The 20395-nt window shown below is 36.8% G+C and overlaps 1 protein-coding gene across 1 annotated transcript; it reads left to right on the top strand.

Moving 5' to 3' along the window:
• The first annotated feature begins 3529 nt into the window (after positions 1–3529).
• LOC120256126 (ankyrin repeat and SAM domain-containing protein 6-like) lies at positions 3530–11114 on the top strand. The gene is made up of 6 exons (XM_039263899.1): positions 3530–3842; positions 8896–8966; positions 9075–9349; positions 9908–9982; positions 10069–10131; positions 10867–11114. Exons 1-6 carry the CDS (start codon positions 3652–3654, stop codon positions 10924–10926), a joined length of 735 nt encoding a protein of 244 aa, XP_039119833.1. The 5' UTR covers positions 3530–3651; the 3' UTR covers positions 10927–11114.
• The last annotated feature ends 9281 nt before the right edge of the window (positions 11115–20395 follow it).

Genomic DNA, 20395 nt, shown 5'->3' on the forward strand with positions numbered 1-20395 from the left:
TTCTTGCTTGCTTATTGCTTGTTCTCTCTAATTTGTTGATAATCTTGTTTTAGTTTTAATTGCACCTAATAGAGTAAATTCCATCACTTGAGATCTTAGGCTAGATAATAGCTCGAGAAGGAGTAATAGGAGATCCTTAGCCCCTGTGGAATACGATCCTCGTGTCTTCACATGAGGTATTACTTGGCGATCCCGTATACTTGCGGGGAAGCAATCAGGATTCCTTGTCCATTTATACTTTTTTGTTGTTTGGCACTCCCTTGTGTGCTAATTGCATGTGATTCTAGTCCAATCCTCATTTTTGTTAGTTTAGCTTCTTTTATTAGCTATTATTATCTAGTTAGATAGTAGAAGAATAATTAGTACTAGTATTCTCTGGTCCCTATGGATTCGACTACCCTACTTTGGGTATATATTATTTCGACACCCCGCACATTTGCGGTACACACACGCAAAGGGGCGTGTCTTTAATCTAATTGATTTATTAGAGAATGGCGATGTAGCAAGTATAATCATCACGGACGTATCCCTCAGCTCATGTTCCACAACAAATATTGGTAGCTGGTTCACATTCTTCACCAAGTCTTCAAATACGACAATTTACAAGATGGCTTCATCAACCTAGAATTCTGCAATATTCCACCTGCTTTCGGCGCATATCCTGACAGAACATGACACCATATTAAGTTTACTTTACCGCCATGAGCCCTATCAACTTCATATGAGATACGATGATTGACACACTTGTCCCGCAAGTGCACAGGGTCGCCAAGTAATACCCTCGCACGAACACGAGGGAGTCGTATCCCAAAGGGCCCGAGAAGCTACCCTTACTTCCTCTTTGTGTGATTATTTGGCCTACTAATTCGAGTGTTGCGACAAAATTATAAAATACAACTCAAACTCTAGTAAAAATCTCTACAATGAAGGTAATGCTCGAGCGATGATAAACAAGGCAAGGAGTTGGTCACGGATGTGGATTCCCAAGGGGCTATTAAAGTGTGAAGGTTGCTCTAACTAGTATGAAATTCGGTAGTTGGACCGAGAAACCCTAAATTTGACCAACCTGATGGTCACGACAATTAGTTCCTAATCTGGTACGAGTATTGTATATGGGACCTCTTCCACCCAAATCCTCGCACGATTGCAATAACAGAAATAGGTTTCTCAAGCTAGGATTGAAACACAACCAAGGACAACCCTAACAATGGAGGGGGTACAAATACCCGATGGTCATGGCATATTCGTACATGTATCCCTTCCAAGCTTGGTGAGCCTAATACTAAGGCAATGGTCATGCAACCTAGTAAAGTCTAGCAATTGATATACCGAGTTCTCATGTATACCAATACATTCAAATATACCAAACAAGGATCACAAACAAACCCAAATGCAATAAACAAGTCAAGCAACCATTCCACACAAGTTCACCCCTAAGGTTCACCTACATCCGGTGACCTTGGGGGTTCAATTGTCCATAGCTACAAAATACTCAAGGAAATACATAAAAACAACAAAATAACACATAAGAACACTCCCTCAAAGATTGGAGGCCGAATGACGCTTCCAAAGACGCCACTCAAGGGGTGGCTTCCATCGTCGTTCTTCCTCTCAAAATGTAGATGAAGGGGGTGGATCTCGTTGTATCTCGCTTTCCTCATAGTTATCTCCTGGGAAAAAATGCCCTCCAAAACCTTCTCCTAGCTCGGATCCGAAGATGGTGAAGTGAAGTTTAAGAGGCTAGGGTTCTCTTCTTCAAAATGCCCTAAAAACCCTTATAAAGACCCTTCTCGGGATACCATGCGGCCTGGCATGCAGGCAGCATACGGGTCATGAAAATTACAGAAATTCATGTAAATTTCTATAGTGAAATGCTATAGTAAAATTGTATGCGGTCTTCTAAAATGGTTGCCCGCATGAAACTCGAGATTTAGCGCTTTCTTCATGTCTTCGTGCTTCAGTGCTGCTATAGTGTTGCTCTAGTGCCAGGCTCTAAAATGGTGTTTACGATGTCGATTTCTTCTCAAATCCCGTTGTCGAGCTCCCTTAGGCTTCATTTGCACCTGTAACACGAAAGGAACAAATTTAGACCAAAAACGGCCATCGATTCATATAAAAATACCCAAATCATACGCGCAAGTACATCAATAATACATATCATTTAGGCGTTTATCAATGACATTGACATCGTACTAACCCCAAGTAAAATACAACAATTACATATATGGAGTTGACATGATCTCGAAAGATTAGAAGTGCAACCATTTTTATCAGAATAGCTAGCTCATAATGGAGGCAAACATCATAAAAGTCTATACTTATGCTAACCTTTATTTTCCTACATACTCACATTTTCCCAATCTTCATAGGACCCTGACACCCACTACTTTACATATGAAGAAAATTAACTCTTAGGCCAGAGATTATTACTTTGGAGATCGAGATAGTGCTAGTTATTATTAGATCCTTGTAAAACAATCACAAAACTATGTAATTAAGTCAAAACCTACTTTAGGTAGGGGTGATGTGACAAACTTATCACATCAAGTGGTTTCATAAAACTATGGGCGCCTATGGTTTTAGAATATATATCTCTCCTTACATAAAGAGACGCCTTGTAATCATTTTGGAGTATGAATAAAAAGATGGCTTCATCAACCTGGAATTCCGTAGTATTCCACCTGCTTTTGGCCCATATCTTAATAATACAAGACACCATATTAAGATTACTATACTTCACCGCCATGAGCCCTATTAACTCCATATGAGATATGATGACGTTGATGCCATTGACCCTAAGCGAAATACAACAACAGTTATATTTATGGTGTCATGCATTATCAGGATATGATAAGAAAGTAGGTGGAATGTGTGGAACTCCAAGTTGATGAAGCTACCTTGTAAATTGCAGATACACACACTCATGTACTTTTGTGACCTAAAATGCCTTGTCCCCTTTCTTATCTGAGTTCATATTACATTAGTTCTTTCTCCAACATAGTGAATTTTTAAATAAACAAGTTTTTACTAGATCAACTTTAAAAAAAAATAAAAAAGAGATTGATTAAATAAATTCTCATCTAATTTAATTTTGCATGCATATATTCACACATACACAGTTTGAATGATAGTGATAAGAACCTAAAAATGCAGACACACTTTGTGAGTGAGAGCTAAGAATTTGATTTGAGTAAGAGCCAGAGATCTAAAATTCGAAAAACACAAACATACGTATTTTTTTCCTTGAAAATAGGACACAATCTGTTGCAAAAAATCAATCCTTCCTTATTAGTCACCTACAATACTTTGCTTGAGAGACATCACAATGACAATAAATTTCTAAAACGTCTAATGGAAAGTGATTACTTCCTATTGTGAAACTATTTCTCCACTTGGGGGAGTAATAAGAGACCGGGACAAAGAGGGCTTCTTTATTAATCACCTACAATATTTTGCTAGAGAGACATCACAATGACCAATAAATTTTTAAAACATTTAATAGAAAGTGATTACTTCCTATTGTGAAACTATTTCTCCACTTTGGGAGTAATAGGAGATCGGGACGAAGGCGGCTTTCTATCCAGCCCCCTCCGTTTTCATCCCTACCATGCTGCTTTAAAATAAAAAGACACCATTGAAGTTTTAATACAAATGCCTCTTCCGTACAATTCCTCAAAATCACCCCCCGTCACGGTAGACCATTTTTTTTTTCGTGTCTACACTGTCTGCTGGGAGATGTACGCAGATCGGCTTGCCGTGGGAACTAAGGGATCCATTAGGGACCGTCTCCATGGCGACGTCGGCAACTATCTTCGCCGGACCCATTCTTTCAACGGGAAAAGGTTCAGTTTCCCCTCTCTTGATTGTTCTGAGATACAATTTTCTAGGTTTTTTTTTTATTATTTTAATTCTCTTTTGTATGTACGATTTGAGAGTAGGAATTTGAAGCCTTCATTTTATAGTGAAATTATGTTTGCGAATTTTGTGTAGCTAAGAATGTGGAGATCTTGTTTGCTTGGATTTTTGTTTATATTTGGTGTTCTCTATGATTCAGATATTCAATCAGCGCTTGTCTTGTTTGTTAGTTCTGCATTTGAGTTGTACATACTCAAATGCAAACTTATCATTTTAGCTACTATTCCAGTGGATAGGATAACTGGAATTGGCTCAGATCAATCTATTTTTTTTCCTTTTGTGAAAATGTTATGAAATTTTAAGGGTTCAATTTCTTGGCTTGTGGGAAAATATTGAAGTTTTATCAATTAGTTGAATATGGAGAACTTGAACTGATGTTTAGTTTGGCTCACATTGTAAATGGTAAAAATGTCCTTGTATGGTAGGTTTTAAGATTTATAACTGCTAATTTCTATTTATGATTTGTAAGAATGGTTTTGTTCATGGTGTTTATTATGTCTTACCTTTAAGTATTTATGATCATCTTTAAAAGCCTCACTGGATCAACATATTCTGACTTGTCAATCCACTGGACTACCTATCTAATGGTTGAAGTTTTTTGTGTTTTTGGCTGATGTCAATACACTAGCGGTACTGGTTAATGGAAGGATAAGAAATTTGAACTTTAGAAAGGGCTTCATGTTCTCATTATTAATTTTTTTATTGCTTTCATACTTTAAAAACAGGTGTATCTTGAGTTCAGGATTGGTTCATCCTTCTTTGAATTAGTGCCTGCTTGTTATTTAGGGTAGTATTTTGAAATGTATGGCAACAATTTAGAAGTTTAAAAATTTTAGGGTAGTGTGATTGTATTGCAAGTCTATTTGCATATAGACCTTTATTTGATGTTCATTAATTAGGCTTGATCCTATGGTATGGAAAAAGTCATTAATTAAAAACAATATTGAAATAATTTGGGGTTATGATCTACTGGTCACCAGAAGAGGTAAGGATAACCTCACCTCTTTTTACATGGGTAATTATAATCCTCTTTTAACGTATTACTTGTATCATGTAAAGCATTGGATTTCCTCTCATGGTACACCAAATTAGAAAACTATGATGTAACTGAATTTGATCAAATTCCTTAAAATTTGGTAGTAGTAGTCTGGTTAGACAGTAAGGATGAATTTTACTACACACCAGCTGGATATGCAAGGCTAATTAAATATATTTTAAGTTGTTCAAGTAGTTAGTAGAAGTTGGGATAAACCCACTGCACCGTCATATTTTCATAGATGTATGTAAGGCCTTTTACACAATGTTATTGGATATTTAAGATTATTTGGCATGGAAATTTAGTGCTTGAACATTGTAGTCAAACACAGCAATGGTGAAACCAGGGTGAGTATTTATGGGGAGTTTGAGTATAAATCGGTCATGTGGCAGGAAAGGAAGACCTTTGCAAGAGATATCTGCAATTTCAACAGCTACAGGAAGATATTTAACTCAAGGTGATATGTTTCCGGACGAAATGGTAGTTGACCTTAATGTGTTCTTTACACCTATGTAGAATGAGATTGGTCTGTTAAGATTAGACAATAGGATATAAAGTTTACAAAGAGATTGCAAAGCACAAATGCCTTAAATGCAATTATGGCAAGTGCTTAATACTCTGCTTCTGTGTTGAATATGCCATGCTATCAAAAAAGGAAACTGGAGTAATGGTGATGCCATGGTAAATTACCTTTGATACATTTAAGAATTCACTTGATGCTTATCTGATGTTCATCAAGAACCTGGCAGGCCTTATTCAAAGAATGAATATTGAATGTTGGGTTTGGTTAAAGTAAGGTACTGGACTGCATGAACTACGATGCAATAAAGAGTAGTGTCAGCAAGACGAGTACTGTCATTCTTAGATTTGCTTCGATCCACCATACATTGTGTTGAAATGGGCTTGGACCATTGGATGAGTTGAATTGGAATTGTTGTATGAAGTGCTGTTAGGCAAATTAAGGGTAGATGTTGAACGGAAATCAAGTTGGTTTGGCAGAGTTGAGGAAAGGTCAACTGTGGAGTGGTGATCTAGAATAGCAGATGGGAAAAAAAGAGACAACGTGATGATGAGTAATGAATGATGTGGGTGTTCAACCAACCTGATAGAACTAATGGACCAACCTGAAAAAAAAAAAGAAACAAAAGAAAAAGAAAAATTCTAATCATAAATAGTTTCTAATCAGGTTTACTCATGATCTTTGTTAAAATAAAATACATGAAGACCAGCTCTCTTAATTTTTGCTTTTAGCATGGATAAAGTATTTTTTTATTATTATAAAAAATCAACGCTACCTCAACCACAAAGAAACCTGGCTCTAACGACCAAGTCCCAATGGGTTGAGTTCTGATTTTCTATCAAGTTTTCAGTTTGGTTTGAGTTAGAAAAATTTAACCTGATTAGCTTGTTTTTGGTTAAAATTGCACCTGAAATTGAACCAACTAGACCCGTGAACACCCTTAATGAGGAGCCTTGGCATGTGATTTGTCAGAATAATGGGTGGACTGGTGGGATGAATGATTTGTATGCGACGAGGAGATGAATGATATGAATGTGGTAATTTGGTGAGAGATGAGAATGGATGATTTGCAGTAATTGGGTTGGAGATAAGGTAGATGGAAAAGAGATATTAATTGAGTGATGACATGATAGGAGATATAGTGGGTGGGGAAGATTGGGAAAGATCTTGTAGGAGCTAGTAATGGATAAGAATTTCGTTGGGATAAGGATATAGTAGGGGTGGATGTGAGCTCCACAACAGGAGGTGGCTGTGGAAATTGATGCACATTGGTATATTTAGATGTGTTGACTCTTTTATAATGAGACTAACATCCAAGGCAATCAATAATAGGAAGTTATGCATAATTCAGTTGTTTATTTCACGACAGGAGTATGAATGAAAAATTTGAAAGAGTCATTTAGTTTTTCCACAAAGGATTAATGAAATTTATTTTAAAGGAACACAAAAGTAGGGAAAATAATGTTGCCATCTTGGTAAGACATACGAAGAGTGTGTTGCTTATGGATGCATGGCATTGCCAAAGGGCCAAATACTGGAGCCTTACTAATCAAGAAGAAGATATGTATGACCGAGACACCTACGGCGGTGATCAAGCCTTGGAATGCGCATAAAATTGTAGAAGACAACTAGAGATGATGGGCAATCCAGAATGTAGAGGACATCTTCAATCCAGCCTTAATGAAGTACTTGGCCTAAGACAATTGTTTACGCAAAGACTAGGAGAGAAGAATTCAATTGAGATTGTGATCATATGTAAATTTGAAAAAAAAATAAAAATTTACAACATGAGCAACCTCACAAAGTCTAATTTTAGAATTAAGAGAAGCAGAGCTAATATATAAGATCATGAGATGCATATTAGGATTGCTGGTGAACTAGGATCAAGCTACCATTGAGCATCTCCAGAAAAAATGGATAAGCAACTTAAGCAAAATTTTTAGTAGCTGATGGCAAAGATTGATATTGTTGATCATACTGACTATAGATCATGAACCATATGAGAATTGTCAGGCATGTGATGAGAAGCACCAAAATCAGGATACCATTAAGCATCACCAGAATAAGAAGAATAAGCAATTTCAGCAGCTAGCATTTTGGGTAGATGATGGAGAAGGTTGATATGGTCTATCACATTGACTACTTCATCTTACATCTGTATATCCTTTTTGTTGCGCATTGACTACTACATTTTAAATCTGTATATCCTTTTTGTTGCATATTTGGTATTGTGGGTAAGCTTGTGCAAGTCTATTATCAAAAGAACCAAGATGATAATGTTGTTATAAATGAATGAAGTTGATGAGGCATATGGGAAAAGATTGCTCTCCTCGACCGCAGTCTCTTGAGGGACCACAAAAAGGGAATTTAGAACTACCACCATGAGGTGCAGTTGCATTTTTAATGGTAATAATATTTAAACATTTTTCAAAAAAATTTAATAAACATAATACATATAAAATTACTTAATTGGATTCTAATTTAGTTAGGATGAGGTTTTATTAATCATTCAGAACAATTATTTGGGACGTAGTAGTATTTGTGAATTATTTAGTTTATTAGGTCAAATTACTGAGATTATATTAAAAAAGTATGTGAATGATGATATATTTGTGTAATAGGCTTCTTAAATGATGTGGGTGCAACAATGAAAAAAGAGGAACTTAAAGTCGACATCCACATCATTCTTTTTCTCTCACTCCCTAAAAAAAAGGAAAAAAGAAGAGTAAAACGAAAAAAAAAGGTTCCTCTTTGTCCTCTTCCTCCGAAGGTTTATGTTTAGGGTTATATAGGTTTTAGAATTTTAGGGTTTAGGTTTTGGTGGAGAAGGAATGATGTGGATGCCAACTAGGCATCCACGTCATATAAGAAAGTTATTCGTGAAACCTATTATGTAAATATAGCATTACTCAAAAGTATTTTGTACTTTAATTGGATATATAATTTTTTAAATTTATAGGGAATCCCCATCTGTTGGCAGTATTTTTTTCAAAATGTTCAGTAGGAGGCAATGTTGGCACTACACCTGTCCTTACATGGGGCAGATGATTCAAACATGTATCTTCAACTTATCACTACATATTTGAGGAGAAAATAAATTTTGTCTGTGCCAACTGTTTTGACCGTTTTTTTTTCTTTAGTTAATAATGTTCATTTGCTATGCGTCGTTCTTTGTATGACATGTCCAAGGAAAACAGAACTACTATCAAACTATTATTTTGACTACTGGAGAGATTTATAAATTACAAATTTTTTTCGGCTTTACTTTTGGGATTAATGTGACTTTACATATGATTAATGGTTTCTCTGATTTTTATGATTTCTGATCATTCTAGAACATTACCAAATTATTTGCTGGTCTATGGTTTACATATACAGTTCTGTTTTCCCTCTTTTATTCACTTAATTAATCTCAGTTGTTCAGGAAATGGCAAGTTGAAGAAAACAAAGGGCAGCATGACCTTTATGAAGATGGAGTAGAACCACAAATTTCTTGTATAAATTGAAAATATGAAATTTCAAAAATTCCAAGTTGACAGACATATTCTTTATGTATCCCTTTTATGATTTTTCTTGTTTCTGTCATTTGAATTGTATGTTCAGATCCCTTAGTTGGTCCCAGTGATCTCCGAGTGAAGCTTCAAAAGACAAGTATACAGAAAATCAAACAACTTGGAAAAGACTCAGGAATCTGGGATCTTGGCCGAAAGCTATCAACTCTTCCACATCCTCAGCCTAAATCTGATCAATCCAAAGCTAAGCCTGTAAATGAGAAAATTACATCTGTTGTAAAAGGTGCACCCTCTACTGAAGAGCCAGTCCCAGAAATGAAAAAGGTGTCAAGCCTGACTGACACTATAGAAAGGTCCCTCCAAAAGGTAAATTTACAATTATATATATATATAGTTCTGCTGTATCAGCTGCATCTGTTCTATCATTTGTTTGCCTTAATATTCTTTGAGATTCAGTTCGATTTTTACCTGCCCTTGGTATATTCACTTGGTTATGATAGTGCTTAGTTATGTATTGTGGGTTCACATATATCATTTGGCACCCATTCATGCATTGTTTATCTAATTAAAAGTTATCCAAAGTATAAATGTCTAAATTTATTGCATAATTCCTGTCTGTTAAATCTGTGAGTATAAGTTTAATGAGCTAGTATTGTAATTATGGATTGGTCCTGTCTGTTTAATTCTGCACATGCAAAGCCAGGCAAATTCTGTTTGGTTTGCAGGGTTTCTCTAACTGGACTGGTCATCTTGCACCTCATTTTGCTTGCATTTGACTAATGCCATTATGTTCATGACCATGCTAATTTGTTTTCTTCTTTGCAATCTGATTTTGGAAATCTATCAGATAGCGTAGTCTCCATTTTATAGCTTTGCTTTTGTGGTTCATTTCATTATCCATATTCTCCTTGTTGAACTATGCAGTCTAATTCATCTATTGAGAGCTTGCTGCAGTCACTGGGCCTGGAGAAATATTTGATTACATTCATGGCAGAGGAGGTTCATATTTATGACATTTGCTTCTTGACAGCCTTCCTTGTGTATAAGGGCATTATTTTTTTCATTTGTAAATTATTCAAGTGCAGGTCGACATGATGGCACTTAAGCATATGACTGACAATGATTTAAAGGCCTTGGGGATTCCTATGGTAAGCTTCCAACTCTTTGATTTTTATTAGGCCCTTGAAAGTGCTTTTTTCTTTAGATAGCATTCATGAAGTTTTTTTCTTTTGGATTGAATTTCCATTGAGTTTGCCTATAGCTGGTTCCGTAGCTTCTATATTAAACCATTGTTGATTGTCAGACAATGTTAACCATGGTAATTGGTCTTTTACCTTTTAATTTTCTTGGACAATGTTGCACGGGCCAGCCTTTGTTATGAAATGAATTATATTGCAGTCATACTGAAGTTCAGTGCATGGTTTTAGCTGTAGTTTTTTCCAGTTCTATTTTAAACCATTATCCTCAAACAGAGTCAATTGTGCAATTAGTCATCTCCACTGTTTAAGTTTCATTAGCAATATTGCCCAATGCATCCTCTCTTAGGAAATAAATTCAGTATTTCAATCATATTGAAGTTTAGTGCATGGTTTAAGTTTGTAAAATTTGGCCATGCATTAGTTGGCTTCTACACTTAGCTTGTAAACATACCAAAATTAAAACCTCTAGGACTTGCATGCAGCTTTATGTTCATTCTAGATGCTAAAGCAAAGGTTTTCTTTTGATGTCACATCTCTGTAGAGATTGTGAAGCACATTTAGCTACTATATTTCACCATTCTTATGTTTCTGATTTTCTGTAGCATAAGATGTGTGATTTTCCTCCTTAGTAATCTTAATCAGTTTTGCCGCAACATTTTAATTATTTGTTCTGTGGTTATTTAGGGTCCAAGGAAGAAGATACTTCTGGCATTGAATTCCCAAATCCACATCTCAGGGGATTAGAGCATTCTTGTGGCTGTTCTCAACATAGCGAGGCGTGAGGCTTTCTTTATCAGTCATGCAAGTCTTATTTGACACAAATTTGGTTTGAAGTTGTGCATCATGAGTTTCGCTTTGATTGATGTGGCAAGTGAGAACTAATGGGTAGATATTTTAAGTACAATACTCAAAAGAAGGGAGTTTTAGGTCAACTCAAAAGCTCAATTGGTGTTACTTGCTAATCTGACATACAAGTGCCACCCACTTCATTTTCTTTTTTGGCAAGAGGAGCTGCTAGCAGCTAGGGAGGCATGGGCGTGCATACGCCTCTGCTGCGAACTATAGGGCCTGTGCACACGCGGGCATGGAGACTACCCACAGTTTGTGCTTACAGCTATTAGACGTGTACCTTCACTCCACAAAATCGATCTCTTACTGAGGATGCAAGTGGGGCGGGGCGGGGCGGGGAATGGGATCCCCGTCCCCATCCCTGCTTTCCACATGGTGGGGATTCCCCGCCTCCAAATTTCCCGCGGGGATCCCCATCCCCCGACAATTTTTTTTATTACATAAAATTCTAATAATACTATGTATCAATATATATATATATATATATATATATTAAAGTAGAAGACCTATTTGACACTTATCAATTTCTCAAAAAAATTTTACCAATATTATTTTAATAATATTAAAATATTTATAACATAACACTAAATTATATTGTTTTAAACTAATTTTTATTATTTTATCTCATATTATATAATAAAATTAATTTTTTAAAAATGTTATATTTTTGAGATTGATAAATAGCTTATTTTTATTTTCAACTTAATTTTATCTTAATTTTTTATAGAAAATAAAAAAAATTTATTAAAATTTTCTAAAAAAATTTTCATATAATTACATTCGCATCACATGGGAGTAATACTAGTATTACTAAAAGTCTAAAACCTTATTAATAAATATTAAAAATATGTTATTTTGAAACCCAAATATTTGGTCCTTATAATCTTTATATTTATATTGATTTTTTTTAAAAAATAGATAAATAATATGAGTTATTTTTCAATATATATCTTATTAAAATATCACGGAATCCCCACGGGGATCCCCATGGGGAGCGGGGTGGGGATCCCCGCGGGCGGGGAATGCCCTCCCTGCCCCTGCCCCACGAGGCGGGGACGGATTTTTCACCCATTCTCCGCTCCACGGGGGGTTATTTCGGGGAATCCCCGTCCCGTCGTGGCATGTCCCTGCGGAAAACGGGGATTCCTTGCCCCATTTGCATCTCTATCTCTTAATAACTGCAAAGCAATCTCACCGGACTTGAGTTATACCAACACTGAGATATAACATAAGAATAAAAGTTTTAACAAGTTGCCACAAAACAAATGAAAAGACACCTATAACATGAACTTGACAATAGTAACCTATATTTCAGTCTTTCATAACAAACCAAGGCAAGAAGTTTGAGCAAGAGAGATAAGTGGTGGCAAAAAGAATAAAAAGATAAACCAAATCTTAGGAAGTTAAGTCTGAGGAATAAAAGATGGATTTCTCCATAAAATTTAAGCTGGATCTTAAGATGAAGTTAACAAATAACCATAAGTCCAAAACTAGCACATGCTCTCAAGATAAAGTTAACAAAAGCAATGCAAAATCATTTGTTGAGGCCACAGATCTGAGTGATTGACCAGTGGCGGTGAAGGGTTACGCTCACCATCACGAGACCCTTAGAGTGTAACTTGAGCATCAATTTCATCTTGCTACACTTGATCTAGGAATAAGACAAAATTTCATCAAAACTCATTCTATTACACTAGGTTTTAAAAATCCAACGCATCAAACTTTGGATTTTAACCATAAGCAAGATGTTCTAGATATCCTCCAAAGCCAAAAGCTCAAGATCTTCAAAAATATACAAACGACCTTCGGGTTTATTGGTACACGGGTCGCCGATAGAACTCTCACCGAGCGGTGAGAGTTCAATTCTCGGCTGAGGGCACATTTCTGGGAGTTATAAATAGTAGTTGTGTACGGGTGGTTCCAGCGCCCACGTGAGCGCGGCCCCGTCCCCACTTGTTCCACCGAGACTTGTGCACGTCTATGGGGTCTCTAGTGGGTTCGCCCCGCTCCTCTTCCCCCCTACCCACCCCCACCCAAAAAAAAAAAGACCTAAAAGCAAGATGATCTAGAGTTTTTGGCCTTTAATCTCATCTAAACCTGAGAAGTTGAAGGCCTAGCTTAAGGAAAAGGTAAGCGGGGGCACTCTTGTCTACTACCATATATATGTAGATTTGAGACCACCAGGTCATCAGGTGGCCTTAAAGTCGAGAAGCCCCATAAGGCATAATGATATGATAAATTACTGGCACAACCACCACATACTCTTAAACGATAAGATCAATAAACTAATTTTCTTCTTGCTTCTCCAAGTTAGTAGATTATCCCAAACGTTTGACTAATAACATAAAGTAGACCTTTTGTCAATTAAAGAATTTGCTTAATTTGCATCTATATAGAGTTTTGCCATCTTCTGTCATCATTCTTCTTGAATAATAATCCTTTGCCTAGTGTTCATTTTAAATATCATAAGACCCTATAAACTGTCTTACAATGTTTTGGAAAAAAATCACTCTAATTTTATTAGGATTAGCAATTATTATTAATTCATATTTAATCAACAATTGATTAACTATCGAGGATTGATCATATGAACACATGAATATATGTGATAGATCAAAGTTACTTCATAGAGGTTTCACAAGTACAAAATCCTCCAACACACACACAATGCTCTTGAACTTTTCACCATTGATTAAAAAGAAGTGATGGCTTCTTTTGCTTCAAGCAAATACTGAGAATATTAGGGTTTTCTTGTAGCTATCTTTCAATAGAAATAATTGTTAGTTAAAACCCATAATTTTATATCGGATCATTTACATTTTTAGCAAATTAGTCCTTATTAATTTTAATAATCACAATCATGCCCATCAACAAATTGCAATTTAATCCAAAAATTAAAGATACTCCTATGTGAGATCCCAATGCAATATTTTACATATTGGTCCCTCCATTAATTTCATATACCATATAAGCGAGAATACTTTCCTGTTCCCCTGTAACGGTGTTAAAAACATGATACACCCCTTGCGTGTATTGCAAGTGCACGGGTCACTAAAGTAGTATAATGTACCCTAAGGTCAAGTAGTCGAATTCACAGTGAACGAGAGTACTAATATTTATTGCTTCTTTGTTATCTAACCACGATCAAATAGTGTGGTGTGAAATTAAGCAAGTAAACAAATTTGGGGACAAGGCAAACAATAAGGCAATAGTAGAAATGGTGCAATCAATACGAATTAGGTACTCAGGCAACGTTTCCCCTAGGATTTCCATGATTTGTGAGATTTAACTAATTCCTTCTAATCGAATTAAGTTGAATCGTGGGTACCCTTAAACTCACTGGTCTATTTCTCAAAGCAACTAATGACTAGTCCTTTACGGGATTCTAGCGATGATCTCTCTTTTCACCTAAACCACATATGACTACTTGGAGCTCCAGGGATCCCAAAGTAATTAACACGATTTCTTATATTAGATCAATCTCTTTCTCAAGGCAATTGATCCCTAATCCCACACAAACCCCGACAGTGACTTCTCTCATCAGTAGGTTTCATATGATTACATAACGCTCAGTGGAATATGGAGGTATGGATAATCAAATTAAAAGGGAAAGGGGCCACTCTTTTACCTCAAAGCTCACCCTCTCAACCTTCTCCAACCTTGGTAAATCTACTCTAATGGGTCTCTCGATACGTCACTAGTGTGATTAGAACGCACAATCAAGCTCTCGCTTATATAAATTGCATGACATCAAAACACAAGTTAAATTCCAACATAAATCTCAAATTAAGGAAAGCAAAAGTTAAATCATACAAAAAATAAATCCCAAGGTTCACATGCCCAAGTACTCAAAGGGGTTTAGTTCCTCATGGGGCAATATAATGTCATACAAAATAATGAATGAAAACAATGAAAATTCATGGAAGGAATCCACTCAAAATAAGTACTGAATGGTCCAATGACTAGCCCCCAAGTCTCCAAAGAATCATGATAAGCATATAAATACACTATATTTCATTGATATCTTTTGTATTCTTTCATGCATTTTTCACAACATTGATGGCCATTTACATGCTTTTTGCAATAATTTTATTTCACAACATCAGAATATCATTTACAACTTGGAGAATTATTTTTTAAGTGTTTTAAAGAACAAATCATTTATATTTGAAACTCACGCGTGCCCCAAGCACCGGGCGAGAAGGAGGTAAATTCAAAGATAAGAGTACTATAGCTATTTATAGTATGGCCTCCGTGCTGTCGCAAGGCCTAGGCTACAGGCTGTGCGGCTGCTTGTGTAGCCACACACCCTAAGCAGAGGCTCGTGTGGCACTCATGCTGCCATACAACATCCACACACCCACTTTGGGATTTTGAACCCCAATTCAAGTACCGCGCGGCCTCCATGCGGCTGCATGCTTGCCTGCACAACTAGGAAAGTATAAAAGACAAACTTAGGGTTTTTGGAAAGGAGCTTGACTGCCACATGACTCCACACATCTAAATGCCAAAACTCATTCGAGAAGGTTGATTCAAGCAAGAATCGAAGGAAGAAGAGGGTAGAACTCAAGTAGAACATCAAAGAGCTCGACAGCGCAAATCTAGAGAGTTCTCATCACTAATGTTAGTCGACAGATAAGGAGTTTGTAATGAACTTTTACATTATCGATTTGTATTTCTTGTTTTCTCCAATGTCGAACTGAACTCCAAAGGCCACTGGGTACCGATGAAGCTTGAGAGGAAACTTGTATAGATGACACTTTAATTCTCTATTGATTGTTGGCATGTTTTTCTTTGGTATCAATCTATTGTTTTCATGTTCAACCTACAATGGATGAATTCTATAGGTTTTGATTGTTGAATGATGCTTATAGAGTCGGATACTTTCATGTATTAGATCACACAAAGATTAAAGAAGGATTCAATGTATCGGTGCACTAGAGGCTCAAGGTGTCGGTAGCCCCCCGTGGGCATTAGGGTTACCCTAGCCAAGACTCTTTACACCCAATGACATTGTAGAAGTACCTTCCGGATTGAAAAACCTATATGGGATTAGGGCTACACTACGGAGGTTCCGCGGTAGTCAAATTTAGTGTCTAGCTAACTAATGCCTAAACCAACATCATATTTTAATTCTCAAATTCATCCATGCTTGTTTTTCTCCCAAGGGGATCCATGCACGTGGCCTTATTTATCCTCTTTGTTTACATATGTTTTTAGTTCACGTGGTATCTATTATATTTTTTTCTTGCATTTAAAGAATCACTTTTGCTTGGTAGACTAGATAGAATTATCGAAGAGAAACTAATAGTACTTTTTGGGACCCTAGGGAATATGATCCTCTCGTGTTCACGCATGCGAGGTGACACGTCCGAATATGCGTGTAAGCTGCAAGTGCACGGGTGTCGAAGTAATAACTACCCCGGTGAGTGGGTAGTCGAATCCACAGGGAACGGAAGTATTAGTATTAACCACTTCTTAGTTATCTAGTTGAAATCAATAGATGTGATGAAATGAACTAATTGCAAGAGAATTAATAAGCAAGCAGACGAGCAAAAAAACAAATAAAGGAGATCTCAATCAATAAAGATGAGGTACCCGGACAATGCTCCCCCTAGGATCTAACATGAAAGCTCATGATTCACTAAATGCTTCTAAACCGAGTCTAATGAGTCGAGGTAATCCAAGAACAACCGGCCCTTCCCTCCAAGCCACCGGTACTAGTCCCCTACAAGGTCTCGGCGGAGAAATCACTCAATCTCAACACCTCACACCCCATATGACCGCAATACGCTATAGGGACACCTAAGAGTGAAACCGATTCCTAAAGATAGATCCAACCCTAATTCCCGGAGAAGGATCTCTAACCCCCTACAAGGTCCCGACGGAGAAATCTCTCAATCTTACGTCTCACATGAAATATGGTTGCATAGAGTTTAGGGAATACGGAGATAGGAAACACTCAATTTGAAGGGAAATGGGACACTCCACTATCTCATGACTCACCCTCTCAACCCTCTTTAACCTTGAAGTTCTAACTCTAATGGAGACTTCTCTCACATCAAAGTAACAAATCATGCGAATCCAATCAACCACAAGGATTAATTAAACAAGCAAGCAATGGGAATACAAGATTAAAACTCAAATCAACTCGAATTTAATAGAAACATAAAGCAAATCATTATAAAAACATAGATCCTAGGGTTCACATGCCCAAATACCTACTAAGGTTTAGCCCTCCATGGAGCAAGTTACAAAAGAATGATTATTACAATGAAAAGAAATGAAAACGATGAAGTAAAACCCCCTTAAATTCGTGATAATGGCCTTGATGGGTCGCCCAACGTCTTGAAGGATCCTTCTCTGAAGCTAGGTCGCCGAAGGCTCCCACTATGCTATGACGGAGAGAAGATCGATCAAAGTTGGTGATGGACGCCCCCCAATATTGCCAAAGGCCTCCTCTAAAACCCTAGCCGCCTTGACTTCAAAGTGCTTGCCAAAACCCTCACCAAAAGTCTCTTCAGAATAGGGCAAACAGCCTATTTAAAGCCCAAAACCGCGCCTGTCACGTGCCCTCACGAGCCTGTGTGGATTTTCCACGTGGCCGCGTGGGCTGCAGGAATTTCCATGCGGGCGCATGAATAGTAATTTGAGAGGTCTTGAGGCCACATGTCCGGGCACACGTCCATGTGGTAGGCTATAAAACTTTTCTTCATCGACATATCTTTGAGAGGTCTTGCAATCTTCACAAAGAGAAGGAACATGAAGATGTGGCTGGCTTTGTGCCCTTCCAACTAGTGAATTGACTTGAATCTTCTTGGAAGTTGGCACACATCTCCATGTTTATGAACTCCTCTCGTGTCTTGGTCCTTGAATTGAACAAGAGCTCCCAACATTATGTCTTTATAGCCTATCTTTGCTTCCTTTTTACTCTTCAAGGTATTCACAACCTATATGCATAAAAGAACACCAAATACACAAAATGAGACATAAACCATGGTAAAAATGATGCTCAATACATGTAAAACATATATAAAAATATGTCTACTCAAGCACTTATCACGAGGTTTATTACTTGTTAGCTTTTGCACTTGCGGTCGGAGAGCGGTGTAGTCATTCTTTGACGACACGAGCCATGACCATTAAGGTTTTTGCAATGTTACTAGGGAGATCCAAGAATACTAGAAAACTCCTAGCTCACTACTATAGACATTTATCATTCTTTCTCTATTTTCTTTCTTTTCTTTTCTTAATTTTTTCCTCATTTGTATATATATATATATATATATATATATATATATATATATATATGTTTTTCCTTTATTTTGTTTTCTTTAATTCCTAAGTGTTTTTAGTTGTGTTTGTTTGTTTAGGGGCATGGATTATTGAAATGCTATTTTGACAGCTAAAATTTATGCACTTGATGCAAAAATTAGCAAATTTTGACCATGAAATCAATTCAATAATGTATACAATCCATGTTGGGGAGGGCACCTAGATATTTCAGCATATCATCATGGACAAAAATGGGAACAACCTCGACAAAGATTGCTACAAGACCTCCCGTATCAACAATGGTGGTACAATTATCCTACAATTGTTCAGTGTGAGCAACCACGACAAATGAAATTCAGTACTAAGGAGGTGTTGGTGAAATTTATGTTGCAAACAAATGCTAAATTTAACTTGATTAATGCCACAATTGAAGGTTTCCAAGCATCTCTTCAAAAGATTGAGAATCAATGGAGAGAACTTCTCAAGGCAAATACCGAGAACAAAAGGAGTTATGAGCAAGCGATAGAAATTTTACCTCGAGATGCCATTGAAGAAAAAAAGGAGAAAGATGAAAACATGGTTGTAGAAAAGTATAATAAGGCAAAAGAACCTGAACTAATAACAGTTGGAAAAACTGCCTACCTTGATGTTGGTCAACCCTAACAAGTACAAAAGAAAAATTTTGGAAATTGAAGAAAATGACGTGGGTAGGAGGTTAAAGTCATCCAAGGACTCACTTATGTTGAGCTTGCACAATTCCCAGCATAAACTATTTCCTTAGAGGCCCAAACAATTTTTGTGGGTACTTGAAGGAAATCTAACCAAGATTGAAGAATAAGTGAAGATGATGTTCAAACAATCTAAGGACTTGCGGAAGTTAAAATTGCACAATGCTCGACCCAAGCTATTCCATTGGAGACAGAATGGCAATTCATGCATACACTCCACATCGGTATCATCTCAGCAAGTACATTTCAAGTTTTCAGGTAGTAATTATGCCATTTGTAGCTGGTTAGATCACATTGTTTTCAACACACCCATAAGGTAAGAGAATATGTACGTCAAGCTCATGACGTCAAACAAACACTTCTTGGGAGGCACTCCAAGTTTGAGTTTCTGTAATTTACATTTGTTTAGTTTGTTTTAGTTAGTTGTGTGAATAACTTTCATTTTTCATGTTTCTTGTGGATGTCTCATTCATATTTGGATGCCATGCGATTTGTTGAGTGGCTTTTTAGCATGATTATCTATGAAACTCAATGTATTTTTCCTTGTTTGTGATCATACTTTGTATTCTGATGAAAGTTATGCATGTAAGGACAAGTCTCAGGGTTTCTACAAGGTGTGCAGGCCATATGCAGCCTGTACGGCATTAACAAAGATGTTTACAGCCACCAAAGAGTCGTGCGGCCTCCTGAGAGGTGTGGCCGCATAAAGGCCACATGCATGGGGATGGGAGCTATGCTGCCGCATGGCGCCTACACGAGTGGAGTGCCTAATTTATGGACACTTAGCCTTCATCTTCTACCTTTCCTTTTCATTTATAAAAATCTCCTTGTTAGGATTATGCCCTTGAATGCCAATGGGGATACTTATATTAGGGCATTTCATTTGTATTATACATTCTTATTCTTATTAAACAGTCATTTATTTTGATGTTCATATAAATCTTGTGATGCCATTATAATTAGTTTAGAATATCATAGTCCATGTGTATTAAGTTAAACCTTCTACTCTTTGTGGGATAAAGAAGAGAGCACTAGAAAGGTTTAGTACTTATACACTTAAATAGTTCACAAATTGGAAAATCTATAATTGGGCGTTAAAGGTTCGTAAGGATTTGTATGACATATACTTTGATAAAGAATGCTAGTTGAACACTATGAAATTGTCATAAATGCATCACTGGGATTGGTGTATTCGAACATGACTCGCAACAATCTAATCACATGGGTTTTACTCTTTGACAGTCAATGATTGTGGTTGTTGGTTATGATCATATGAGTGAACCTTAGACTTGAGGTATCATGATCACAATATACTTGTGACACCTAGTCTGTTACTAGAGTTGTTAGGTTTAGTTTACCTT

This window comes from Dioscorea cayenensis, unplaced genomic scaffold (genome assembly GCF_009730915.1).
Source record: "Dioscorea cayenensis subsp. rotundata cultivar TDr96_F1 unplaced genomic scaffold, TDr96_F1_v2_PseudoChromosome.rev07_lg8_w22 25.fasta BLBR01001294.1, whole genome shotgun sequence".
Classification (NCBI taxonomy): domain Eukaryota; kingdom Viridiplantae; phylum Streptophyta; class Magnoliopsida; order Dioscoreales; family Dioscoreaceae; genus Dioscorea; species Dioscorea cayenensis.